General features: G+C 39.7%; 1 protein-coding gene across 15 annotated transcripts in view; it reads left to right on the top strand.

Moving 5' to 3' along the window:
* The window catches only part of TNIK (TRAF2 and NCK interacting kinase), a 350,539-nt gene that overhangs the window by 273,420 nt on the left and 63,419 nt on the right, over positions 1-13,700 (top strand). For all 15 annotated transcript variants that reach the window (XM_056565180.1, XM_056565178.1, XM_056565177.1 and 12 more), the window contains 3 exons: positions 8,586-8,825; positions 8,965-9,071; positions 10,806-10,969. In XM_056565180.1, coding sequence (XP_056421155.1) covers positions 8,586-8,825; positions 8,965-9,071; positions 10,806-10,969 — 511 coding nt within the window. The remainder of the gene's footprint in view (positions 1-8,585; positions 8,826-8,964; positions 9,072-10,805; positions 10,970-13,700) is intronic.

Below are 13,700 nucleotides of genomic sequence, written 5' to 3'. Positions count from 1 at the left end.
TTTATTTTTGTTTACAAATTTTCATTTTTTAAATGGGAAAAGGGGGGGTGATTAAAACTTTTATTAAGGAAGGGGTAATTCACATTGAAATTTTTTTTTTCTACACTTTTTTTAAACTTTTTTACAGTATTTTTTAGTCCCCATAACTTTTTAATGTTATGCCACTGATCAGTGTTATCGGTGGTCTGTTGCTCCAGCCTGCTATGGCTTGCTGGAGCTTCAGAGCAATGATAGGATGGCGAGGAGGCAGGTAAAAGGCCCTCCCACCATCCTCTAAGCTATTCGGGACACCACAGTTTTAAAGCAGTGGTCTCGATCAGCTGTGCTGAGCTGCCGGGGTTTTTTAAATTTTTTTGATCGTGGTGCCTAAGGGGTTAATGCCGGGCATCACCGGGATTGGTGATGTCCGGTATTAGCCACGGGTCCCAGCGGTTGATAGCTGTCGGGAACACCCCGTTATGACATGAGATTAGCTCCTGATCCCGCGTCATAGAAGGGGAGCGGGACGAGGGCATACAGGTACCCCCTTGTCCTTAAGGTGTTAATACCTTAACAGCGCAGGGTATACGTGTATGTCCTGTCCCTTTTCCCAAGTCTATCAAGAGTGCTTAGCATCCAATCATGGCTTATACTGGTCATCAACGATCAGGTTGATGTACAGCATTAACTCTTAAAACATAGCTAAGTTGATTGCGGAGTCTAAAATGCAGAAAATCTAATCACGGCAGCTTAGCTGATCAGGACACCCACTTTGAAATCTGTGAGTACAGGCGTAGAGTCCCTTCCTGTCTCCGTCATGTCCAATCAGTGCTGCAGGAAGCCATCGTAGCCTGTAGCAATGGAGCACCGATAATAATGCTTAATGCGGTGCTATAGAAATAAAAAAATTGTAAGTAATAGTTCCCTTATGGGGACATAAAAATTGTGAATAAAAGGAAAATAAAGTTAATAAATGTGAAAAGCCCCTTCCCTAGTATGTTTGAATCACCCCCTTTTCCCATTTTTTAAATAGTATAAAAAAATCAAAAAGTTCCTATCAAAACAAAAATGGAACAGATAAAAACTACAGATCATGGCCCAAAAAATAAGCTTTCATGTAGCCCAGTATACTGAAAATTAAGAGTTAAAGGGGTCATATAAATGGGTATAGTTGTAAACATATGGACCTACAGAATAAATATAATGTGTAAGTTTTACAGAAAAGTGCAAAGCGTAGAAACTGAAGCCCCCAAAATTAGCAAAATGTTGTTTTTGTTTTTGTTTTTTTGCTATAGATTTGGTTGTCAAATCAGTGATGTAAATACTAACAATTGGTGGTGCAAATACAAGCCATTGTATGGGTCTGTAGGAGAAAAATAGAAAATGTTCTAGCTATAAGAAGGCAAGGAGGAAAAAAGTGCAAAAATTAAAACTCCTTTCAGCATCATTAAAGGGGTACGCCGGTGCAAAACTTTTTTTTTTTTTTTTTTTAAATCAACTGGTGACAGAAAGTTAAACAGATTTGTAAATTACTTCAATAAAAAATTCTTAATCCTTCCAGTACTTATTAGCAGCTGTATACTACAGAGGAAATTTTCCTTTTGGATTTCTTTTCTGTCACGACCACAGTTCTCTCTGCCAACACCTCTGTCCATTTTAAGAACTGTCCAGAGCTGCATATGTTTGCTATGGGGATTTTCTCCTGCTCTGGACCGTTCCTGACATGGACAGAGGTGTCAGCAGAGAGCACTGTGGTTGTGACAAAAAAGAAATTCCTCTGTAGTATACAACCACTAATAAGTACTGGAAGGAGTAAGATTTTTTAATAGAAGTAATTTACAAATCTGTAACTTTCTGTCATCAGTTGAAAAAAAAAAAAGTTTTCCACCGGAGTACCCCCTTTAAAGGGGTACTCCGGTGGAATTTTTTTTATATATCAATTGGCTCCAGAAAGTTAAACAGATTTGTAAATTCCTTCTATTTAAAAAAAAAATCTTAATCCTTCCAGTTCTTATCAGCTGCTGTATACTACAGAGGAAGTTTTTTTCTTTTTGAATTTCTTTTCTGTCTGACCACAGTGCTCTCTGCTAACATCTCTGTCCATGTCAGGAACTGTCCGTAGGAAGAAAAAAATACCCATAGCAAACCTCTCCTGCTCCAGACAGTTCCTGACATGGACAGAGGTGTCGGCAGAGAGCACTGTGGTCAGACAGAAAAGAAACTTAAAAAGAAAACAACTTCCTGTAGATCATACAGCAGGTGATAAGTACTGGAAGGATTGAGATTTTTAAATATAAGTAATTTACAAATCTGTTTAACTTTCTGGCACTAGATGATTAAAAAAAATTGTTTTCCACCGGAGTGCCCCTTTAAATGGTTAAATAGCGCTTTTTACTCTTACAGTATTTAGAAGTCTTAAAAGTTGTATTAATGAAGGAACAAGTGCTGTAGAGATGAGCGAACTTCCAGTAATTCGATTTGTCACAAACTTCTCTGCTCGGCAGTTGCTGGCTTTAGCCTGCATAAATTAGTTCAGCTTTCAGGCGCTCCGGTTGGCTGGAGACTCTTCCCTAGGACTGTATCCACCTTTTCCAGCCCACCGGAGCACCTGAAAGCTGAACTTATTTATGCAGGATAAAGTCAGCAACTGCTGAGCAGTTTGTGACGAATCGAATTACTGTAACTTCGCTCATCTCTAAAGTGCTGGAATGTGCAGGAATTGTTTACCCCCATACTCTCATTATTAGCCATATTAGCAAAACAAAAAAGAAGGGAAGCAATTCTGACATAATTTTTTTTTTTTTATTATTAGACTTATTTGCACTGAATTGTGCAATGGCAAAAATGGCTAGTGCTCCGTTTATTCTCTATGAGGCTTCTAAACATTTCTGACCTCAGCCCCTTTTAAGCCTCGTTCACACTATGGAATTTCTGGCAGAATACTTCAGCTCGTAAATTCTGTGGTTTTTAATGGGACTTTGCTGAACCATGCACACAGCAGAATTTCGGCTGTGGAAATAAAAATTTTAACCTCAAATTCCGGAACTAACAGGTCAATGTTTTCGATGGTACCCACTGGGAATGCATTGCCACAAAAATTACGCCATATGAACAGAACCTAATAATGACCAGGCTTGGGTGAAAAAGTGTAAAAAGCAGTACTTACCTGTCACAATCCCCAGCCTCCAAAGGTACACAGTCCGCTCAGCTTACAACTTCCTGCTTGCCTCTTGACACAGAAACTTGCCCACTAAGTCAAGAGCTGACTAAGGCAAGTCACCATCACAGCTATTGATTGTCTGAGTGGGCACTTGCTTTTGCCAAGATGCCACCAGAAAGTGTTGAACAGTCACCTACCACCATTGGAATGTACCACTAATGTTAAACGTTACCAAAAACGTAAGAGAACTTTAAATAATATACTCCTACAATTCTGCCAAAGCATAAACCAATATTAGTGTGGTGCACTACAACTCGCATGTAAAACTAGAAAACTAAGGTTAAGAATATAAATTAAAGAATAAAATGGGTCATTGTGGCAGTGCTATACTCCAGGGTACAGCTGAACATGTACAATGGTTAGTAAAGTTCTTAGGGTCTTGTATGTTGTACACTATGTACATTGACATGTGAAGAGGACCTGCCAGCTCCACTGATCATTGACTTAGACGGGACACCGATGCGGCCATTTTGGCAGATTTATCAAATAAGGCATATGCAGTATATTTTTCACAGGATATGCCAAAAAGTTAGTCTAATTTTAATTTAAGGGCCTATTACACAGGCAGATTATCGGTTGAACAAACCAATTATTTCCCCATATAAATGACCCAGGAAGTCACCATTAAATAACAAACACTTATTCGTCTACTGCCACACATCTCCGTGTGTAAACGAGTGATGAGTCCTTGACAATGTTAGTGAAGGGCCGAACAATCTAAAAAGCGCTTTTCTACTAGATTGGTGGTGATATTGGGCGTCAGTCTGACTCTATGAAAAGACCTGAAGAATACTTTCACGTGACATTTTTGCCATCTGTGGCACAGGTTGGCAAAATATCAGAATGGGATGCTGACCTGTACAGAGAGGCGCAGGTCCTATTTATTTTAATGGCCTAAATGAGTCCTCTCTAGATACGGGTATCTGATGTTCATTGGGGGCTGTGAAGCAAATCTCTAAGCTGTTGTTAAGAGCAGCACCTCATGCAAGATGGTCGCCCCATAATCATGTTCAAAAATAGAATAAAAATTCTACTTTGTACCTTTAACAAAAATTAAAAATGGGTTAGAAAAAAACAGTATTTGGTTTTAAGTGATACATTTCCTGGGATGCTCTCAGGTGATAATAATAATGACTAGTGACCTTATTGTTAAACAGGCTGACAAAAATGTCCATTAGTTGACGCTGATAATTTTGTCAAAAGAAGATGCAAAAATTCAGTCAAGCAGATTTGATCAGCATATTTATTGGCACTTAAAGATTGCTAGAATATAATATTACACAATAGCTATGGCTTAACACTGCTATTTATCTATTTTGGTTATGTAAACATATAGGGAAAATATTGCAAAATTAATAAGTCTATGAAAATGACTTTGCAGCCAACAATATTACTACTTCCTCATTCAGTGTAGTTTTTCACACTACTCTTTTCCCTCGGTATAGTTTGCAATTTATAAAGAAAAGCAAAAAGAGAAAAGAACTTTCTTATCGATTTCCTGTCCTTCCCTGGTTGTAGATGAAAAGGCTGTGAACAATACAAATAGGGGCTGTGTCCACAATAAAGCTACATCATGGATGTCCTTAGGACCGCATTGTCTTATCAGTGTAAATGCAGCTTCAGACGTAGTTCGTTTACAGTGGAAACAATCACATTTCTTCTTTGATCTGCAGATCTGAAGAAATTAAATAAACACAAATACACATTTTTCTAAGGAATATGAATTTACCATTAGCCTCAAGACATCAAAAGCCATATCTGAGTGCTAAAAAGTGGATAAAGGTCTTTTCTTGATACAAGTGTTACACTATACTTTCTCTGAACCTGAATACCTGGTATCTCATACCTGCTGCTGTAACCCTCCCACCATGACCCGTGTCAAGCCTCCGCCTTATTTACATTATCACAACAGCGGAAAAGTCTCTACCCCCACAGGATCAGCACACCCATCTCCTGTTGCTGTAAAAAGTCTGATGATGGAGATTAAAGGTGTTTAGACTATACAGTGAAATGCACTTTTGAAGGTGCCAATTGTGATGAGTTGTGGACTTGCCGACTGGCCGTCAAAGGGGTTTTTCCCATAATTGACATCTATCACCTATTCACAGGACAGGTGATACATTTCATAATCCTGGGGTCTCACAGCTTGGAGTCCCCAACAATCACTAGAACATGGCTCACGAGACCCCTGTTCCTCTTCACTGCAAGACCACATTGAGCTCCATTCAATGTTTATGGGGTTTATTCTGCTGTTTCCTTTGGTCCCGTAGAACATAAATTATGATGTGATTGTTCTTGCATATTGATACCTAAAACATAAAGGGGTTATCTACTGTTTGAAAAAATGTGATTAGATGCCCAAATATTGTAAAATAACATAAAAATCTTTACTCACCTGTCCAATCCCAATGGGTTCCAGTTGGGCCCCAAGTCTTTGTTTGCTATCAGCCAACACTTGAGTCAATCAGAGGCCTTAATAGTATTACTGGCATCTCTGCATTGGTTTCATCATTTTGTTTGCTGTGCGCTTGCAGGGGGCGTGTTTGCAGATGCCCTGGTTTATTGTTTACACACAACTTATTTTTGTGAAAAATTGTGCACAAATTTATTCCAGTGACTGTCTGGTGTATGAATGTGTGTAAGCTTTTTTTGTGCTATCTAGGGGCTTCCTGTCATTTGCGCTAATTTTTTATGTACACCACGTCATGAATTTTGAGCAGCAACTGGGAAAACACACTTACTGAGCAGGTTTTGCATTGCGCAAAAAATGTGTGCTCACAAAGAATACCCCTATGTGTTGGCTTTTAGTAAACAGACGCTAGAACACCCATCAGAGCTTCTGTGCTGGATTGCTGCAGGGTTGGATAAGTGAGTATATGTTTGACAATTGGACCTCTTATTATTGTGAATAACCCCTTTAAACAGTATTAAAGGGGTTATCCAGGAAAAAACTTTTATATATATATATATATATATATCAACTGGCTCCAAAAAGTTAAACAGATTTGTAAATTACTTATGTTAAAAAATCTTAATCCTTTCAGTACTTATGAGCTTCTGAAGTTAAGGTTGTTCTTTTCTGTCTCTGATGACACGTGTCTCGGGAACCTCCCAGTTTAGAAGAAAATCCCCATAGCAAACCTCTTCTAAACTGGGCGGTTCCCGAGACGCGTGTCATCAGAAAGCACTTAGACAGAAAAGAACAACCTTAATTTTAGAAGCACATAAGTACTGAAAGGATTAAGATTTTTAAATAGAAGTAATTTACAAATCTGTTTAACTTTCTGGAGCCAGTTGATATATACCCTTTAAGGTATGTTCACACCACGTTATCTCAGCGCATGGAATTCTAATTTGAGATTAGGGGCTGTTGATGTAATCCTTTGGCAGTAGGACCGGGCAGACCTGAGCTGCCACCGTTGACGGTGTAGTGCCATATTTTGTGTTTTGCCTCTGAATGTGTTACATGACTCAGTACCTTCCCGTGGTTGGCATAAGCTCAGCATCTCATACAGATCCCCCCGCGGGCGCAAGGTCCCCATAGCGGGAAATTAATTACATAATAGCAGCAGCGTGAATAACATTGCAGCCGCAATCACAGGAGACATCCTCTTACTGTGGTAGCCAAACTGACACTGAAGGGAACAGTGTTTGAGACAGCATACTTGTGGTTCTGCAGTGTGAATGGGTCCATGGCAGAGCCATTCACACCAATGTTATGGTTCATACAATGGAACTCCCAAACACAATTCCGTGCAAAGGAAATTCTAGAGTGGGAACACACACTTGGCGTACCTTTTAGACATACGTATTTTCTGCTAAAGATTTTGCTACCAACTGAAGTCAGTGGGCAACAAAATCTGCAGCTGCAAATCTGCAGCATAAATATTCATGTGTGAACGTAACGCTTAGGCAGCAGTTTTATAAAAATCTGTTGCGCAGCCAGAAATACACTGCATATTCTCCGAATAACATACACACAGGGCTAGTCTGCGGCAGCCCTGTGCCTTCAATGGGGTTTGGAGGTGGGGCTCCAAACCTCATGGAACATACAGGGCTTCCCCTGGGTACCTCTGTGTGTATGCCAGCTGGAGAATATGCAGCGGGAATCTGCATAGCGTGGGACCCTACCCTTAGGGTGCATTCACACAAGCGTATTTCCTCTCAAACTCACAGCGTGTTTCCCGCTGTGAGTTTAAAAGCAGGTGGGCTGTCCGCAGCAGATTTTAAGCTGCGACTCTTTGCTGTTGGAAATCCACCGCAGACTATATTGACTTCCATAGGGTCTGCGGGGGATTTTCAGCAGCGGAGATTTCACTGTCGGAAATTTCCCACAGACAGCCAGCGTAGACACCGCACCCTTTCAAACTCTCAGCAGGAAACCATCCCTTGCAATACCATAGAGATTGTGTATCATGCCACTGACCTGTGGTCTCATCTATGTAGGCCTCATGACAAGGGAACTGCACAGAAAGTTATGTGAGCATGTTCTAGGGATAGAGGCAGCTGCTGTGGAGGAAGAGCACTCAAGACTGACCACAGTTGAAAGGCATTTTAATCCAATTCATCCACACTATAACCCTGTGTATTCGGTTTAGTGCGGGTGAACCAGCTGTCTGCTCCCCTTTAGTGTCATAAAAAAATAGGGATCTAAACTTCACAGTATTAAAGATAAATTTCCATTGCAGCTTATCACCTATTCATAGTGCCAGTACAACTGCTGGGACCCCACTGATCTAAAAAAAAACTGGGACAGTATTGTCCCTGGAAGGAAGAGAGTGCACTGCTCCATTCATTCTCTATGAAGCCACCAAACATTTCTATGTGCTGAACTCTGCATTGTTCAACGGCCTCATAGAGAATGAATGGAACGGGGGCCGTACACGTACAATGTACTCAGGTTCATTTCATGGACGATTTTGTCACTGTTCTCGGGATTGGTGGGGTCCCAGTGGTGCTGATTATCTAAGAAATTCTATAAGGTTTTGTTCAATTTGTCTATCTGAGACTTATGATGTGCTCTACAATCCGTTTTGATCAATGATTCAATGAAAACACATTTAACTAAATGGTTGTCAGTTGTATCTCTAGGTCATTTGACTACAGATTCAACATAATATTCCAGCTAATGAAAGACTCAAAACGCTTTCCCTGTTTTATCATTTTGTTCACTCAGACTTAACATACTATATTCATTTCTTTTTGGTAAAACATAATAATAATATAAAATAAATAAATAAAAGCCTTATATATAAATTTCCCATTGTAATTTATCTTCAGACTGCTCTTTTTCCTTATTAAAATGTCTAAAGTATTCATATTGTTTTATACAAAAAAAACTGCTTCCTAAAACATGAAATTAAACTTATATTCATGATCTGTTCAGCAACTTCCAATGCTGGTGTCCGTGAAAACCCCAGGACCATCCCTCTCAGCATCTCAATCACTACATGAACAGTCCGCTAAGGGCATGTCTGCATTCCAAGAAGGCATGGTTTCTCACCGGCCTGAGATGCCAAGGCAGAATTCAGACCCGACCTCTGAGAATCCTCCTCTCCCTCCTCGCATTGACAACAAGTTTGATCGTAGTTCTTGGTTACGTCAGGAGGAAGATCTTCCACCAAAGGTCATTCTTCTGATATGTATTAAGCTTTTACTGTGTATTCTTATGTCTACAATACCCAGCTATGTAACCTCTGTGATGTTTCTGAGAGATTATATTTATGCCTTAACTGGTTCGCTGATTGAGATTTTTCTACTTTCAGGTGCCTCAAAGGACTACTTCAATATCTCCAGCACTGGCAAGGAGGAACTGCCCTGGGAATGGCAGTAATCTAGGAAGTAGACTGAGCACACAGCCTGTGCGAGCAAGGTGCATCATTTTAAAGAATGGTTTAGTATAATAGATTCATAAATCTAAATCCGGTTAGGCTGCTTTCACACTGTGAAATAGTTCCGTTTAGGAACTTCCGCCAGAAGTTCCGTCCCTATATCGGCGAAACCTGGCCGTTACAAAACCCCTGACGGCCGTGACTAAAGTGCATTGCAGCCTATGGGGTTTTGTAACTGCCCGTTTGCACCCGCATATGCCCGTAATTCTTTCTGGGCGTTATATAGTGACGGGACATCGTGGCGGAAAAATTACTGCGTTTTTGTAACGGCCGGGTTTCGCCGATATAGTGACGGAACTTCTGGCGGAAGTTCCTAAACGGAACTATTTCACAGTGTGAAAGCAGCCTTACTTATATCTTTGCTCTGCACTGTTTATAGAGGAAATGTTTCTTTGTATCCTTCAGCCCAACCATAATAAAAGAATTGATAACCTGTTGATAAAAGAATAATCAACATTTCTATCGTCATATACATAGGGTCTGGCCTATGCTATTGTGATAGTAGATGTTATAAGAATTTTAACAATATTGAGGGACATTTATCAATGTTTGCTTATGTATTCTTTTTTTTAGTAATTTTTTCCTTACTTTTTTTTTGCTTATGTGTGACTTATTTATCAACTGGTTTCAGCCTGTTGATAATTTTGTTTCACGTAAGCAATTTTTCCTTTTTTTTACTTTGGTAGTAGCTTTTTCTGCTCCATGTTTGAGCTGGAGTAAATTTAGTCAATTTTTAACCCTGTTGCGACTGTCGCAGTTAATAAATACCTGACTACCCGTAGTACATTTTAAAATTATTACTACGTAGTTAATTTTTGGAAAACTTGCTTTTCTCGCTTTCCAGTCAAAATGTCGCACAAAAAATCACGTAGTCGCAGTTGCGACAATTTTGTGACAATTATAGTAAAGAAAACCTGACTAAACCCGTTGATAAATGTCCATAATTATGTGTGGAAAAGCCACCCTGGATGGTGTCTTTTGGCACCAGTTGTTTCAGTATAGTGTAAAAGAGCACAGTATTGGCATTTTTATAACTTATCTACATTTTATGGATCTAATTCTCATACAGATAATTGCATGCTGCTGTAATTGAATTCCATATTTCAGTCTTTCTTCAAATTATGGGAAACCTCTCTGAAAAGAAAAGCAAAAATTACATTGAAAAGTGGTCTAGTACAGGGGTGGTCTTTCCAAAAGAAAATGGCCACACTGCATAATGTATGAGGACTATGGGGGAGATTTATCAAAACCTGTACAAAGGAAAAGTTGCCCAGTTGCCCATAGCAACCAATCAGCTTGCTTCTTTCATTTTTAACAAGGCCTCTGCAAAATGAAAGAAGCAAGCTGATTGGTTGCTATGGGCAACTATTCAACTTTTCCTTTGCACAGTTTATGATAAATCTCCCCCTATAAATCCATATGAGTACTAGAAATCCATTTTACAGAATTTGGTTTCAATGAGGCAGTGGCTTTCCTAAAGAGGTGGTCTTTTGGAGAGGTTTCCCTGTAATTTATTATTTGAAGATATCCAAATGAGAAAGTTATAGGCTCTTAAGAAGCTCATTAGGGCACTGTAATATTTGTTTTAGGGTTTCTCAGAAATACAGATTTGCACTGTCGTAGTGGTAACCTTTAACCTCCTCTAATTGGCTTCAGTGTAACTATCTCTCAGGACAGTGAGATCTTTAGACTTCATTAAGTGTTATGTTCTACAGTAACCCTGATCTGAGAAGAACTGAAACGGTCATAGAAAACCCCATTCAAAGAACTAGCAGCGGAAGCTCTTCCAGCTCCAGCACGCCAAGCTCCCAACCCAGCTCACAAGGAGGATCCCAGCCAGGTTCTCAAGCAGGTTCCAGTGAAAGAAACAGAGTTCGAGGTGAGGCTGATGTAGAAATCCTCCTGCTTGGCAGTCAGATTTATAGGGTACACCCACATGAGTATACACCACCGACACTGCGAGCAGTAGGGCTGCATTGTCACAGCACTGAATAATAACAGTGCCTTGCACTTTTACACCCACATGCAGCTCTTGGAAGTGATTGTGTGCGTGGGAGCATTGCTCTGACTTTTGATTTTAGCTTTATCTGTGTGCGAGTAGAGCTTCATTTTGTGCCAGGGTGAATTAGTTTAATAAAACACTTTCCTTTTATAAAGATTTGTGTTTGTATTATGGTTGGCATTCCATCCTATTTCCAGCTGAGTTCTTGTCTTAGAACATTGAATCACAATGGAATCTTTCAAAGAACACAGTGTACAATATCTATAGCTAGATATGTCGCATCCAAGTTAATGTACCCAAGGAGGAGTTAAAACTGCTAGTCCTATTCCAGAATATTTCACCTAAATCAAATCTGTTTTACTCTCTTGGTAGCTATACTTTTTACTATTTAAATGGGGAACCCAGTATAATACGTTATTTTTAGATTTTGTTGGGGGTAGTATAAAAATTTAGAAAAGGCGATACATACCTACTTTGCTTTCCCCCCACAGCTCCTGCTTAAGCAAATTCTGGTCCCCTGCTGCTCAATGTTTCTCTCTGCTTCCAAATCCGGATGTCAAAGCAAGACCTGTCCGCTCAGCCAATTGCTGGATGCAGAAGTGTCCTGCTGAGACTTTGCATCTTGGAAGCAGAGAAAAAAATTGGGAAGCTGCTGGACCCAGTAGCGAGGGGTAATTGGGATAGACAAGTACCACTTGTTTTTTTGTTTTTTTTTCCAATCCATATAGCACCTGCAAAAATAAAAATGTAAATTGAAGTAACTTTTTAACTTTTATTACCCTATATACCTAATACGGTCTATGATACTTACTGAGCAATACAGCTCTTATTTCTCAGATATGTTCTGGTTCATTATCTCTTCAGCTTTTGTAGTTTTCACTTTTGTTCAGCCCATGCTGGTCTTCCAGAATACAAAACTTTTATAAGCAGTGATACTGATAGAAAAATGTCAACCTTGTACTGTATTTCAATAGAAAAGCAGCTTCAGGGTTATTTTAGTATTATGTCCTGTATACGTGAGAGCGGAGCCAACCCCAGCATATTTAGCACATGCAGAATCGGGATAGACTTATTTGGATATACGCACCAAGTAGTCAAACGTTCATGAATATGGCTGCTTACTGACTTTCTAATTGGCAACAGTTTTTTTCAGAGATGTCAGGTTTAAAGAGTACCTGTCACCAAATAAAACTTTTAATATAGTGTTCCTTGTGTAATTAGCAGACACTTTCCTATTCAATTGCTTTTAAAATTATCAACATAAATGTTTAAAATGTAATAGAATAATCGGTCACTAGGTGGCTCTGTTCTGTTCCCTGCCACAATTAATGCAGTGAGTTTGGTCTCCTCCCGACCTTGCAGGAGACCAAACTCAGGAAGTTTTTCTCTGCACTGAGCTTGATTGAAAGCTGCAAAGAGTCTCACTGAAAGCTGGACAGAGCCTCACTGAAAGTTGCATAGGGCTTCACTGAAAGATGCACAGAGCTTGAGGTCTTCTATTCATCACAGCACTGCAATGATGTGGTCACCCAGCAGACTTCAGTTATGTCATGCCTGCTGGGAAACACCCCCTTTCTCTTGCTTTGAGATCGCACTATGTGGGCAAGAATAAAAATTTTAAGAGTGGGAGGAGTGTTGGGGAACATATCCTGAGGTAGTTTAGAAAAGTTTATTTGGTGACAGGTACTTTTTAAAGGTTGGACCAGTGATGAAATTGCTGAGTTACCCATAGAAACCAATCAGATTGCTTCTTTAATTTTCCAGAGACTACAGGGGTGTGGAAATTAAAAAAAAAAAAAAACTACTTGTCCAAGGGACTAAAGCGGAACACAATCTACTTGTCCCTCAAGAAAATCCACTTGTCCTGGTAGATAAAATAATTTCGACCAAAATAGTCTGATCCCCCCCCCCCCCCCCACTAGACCACCAGGGATGGATATAAGATTCCTTTAGACACTGCTGACAGCGGTTATCTAATGGTTTAATAGCGGCAACGGTGATCGCAGCATGCCAGGCTATTAGCGGCGGGAAAGTTGTAGCTCCTTTTACACCCAGGCCAAGCCCAGAAAAGTCTAGATGTAACTTTTTGATCACCATAAAAAAATTTCTAATATGAAGTGACCAAAAATGAACAATTCTGGACTATTCTTTTACATTTACACCGTACGGTTTAATTAACATTATATTTTAATAGCCTGGACATTTCCACATGCAGCGATACCACTTATGATTATTTTTGTACATTATTTTCATTTAAAGAAAATTGGAAACTTTTATTAGGAAAGGGGCTTATTCACATGTATACGCACTTTTTTAAATATTTTAATTACTATTTTTCAGTCTTCATAGGGACTTATGTGTTACTGAGGGGGGGGGGGGGGGGGGGTTCTGCTTCTCCAGTTTATGTGCTGCATTTTGTGTCAGAAAATGCTGGAAGTTGCATTTAGTTACTAGACAACTGCAACTCCCAGCATGCCCTGATACAGCCTATGGTTGTGTGGGTGTTGCAGCATGTTGCACTGTATTGTAGTACAGTTAAGGTTATTGTTTAACATGCTGGGAGTTGTAGTTTTGGTTTGTGTCAGCTGCAGAGCCATAGTCTGTGTCA

The sequence above is a fragment of the Hyla sarda genome, chromosome 3 (genome assembly GCF_029499605.1).
Source record: "Hyla sarda isolate aHylSar1 chromosome 3, aHylSar1.hap1, whole genome shotgun sequence".
NCBI classification, from domain to species: domain Eukaryota; kingdom Metazoa; phylum Chordata; class Amphibia; order Anura; family Hylidae; genus Hyla; species Hyla sarda.
Note: the sequence above shows the minus strand (reverse complement) of the source record. Positions and strands in the feature narration are given on the sequence as shown.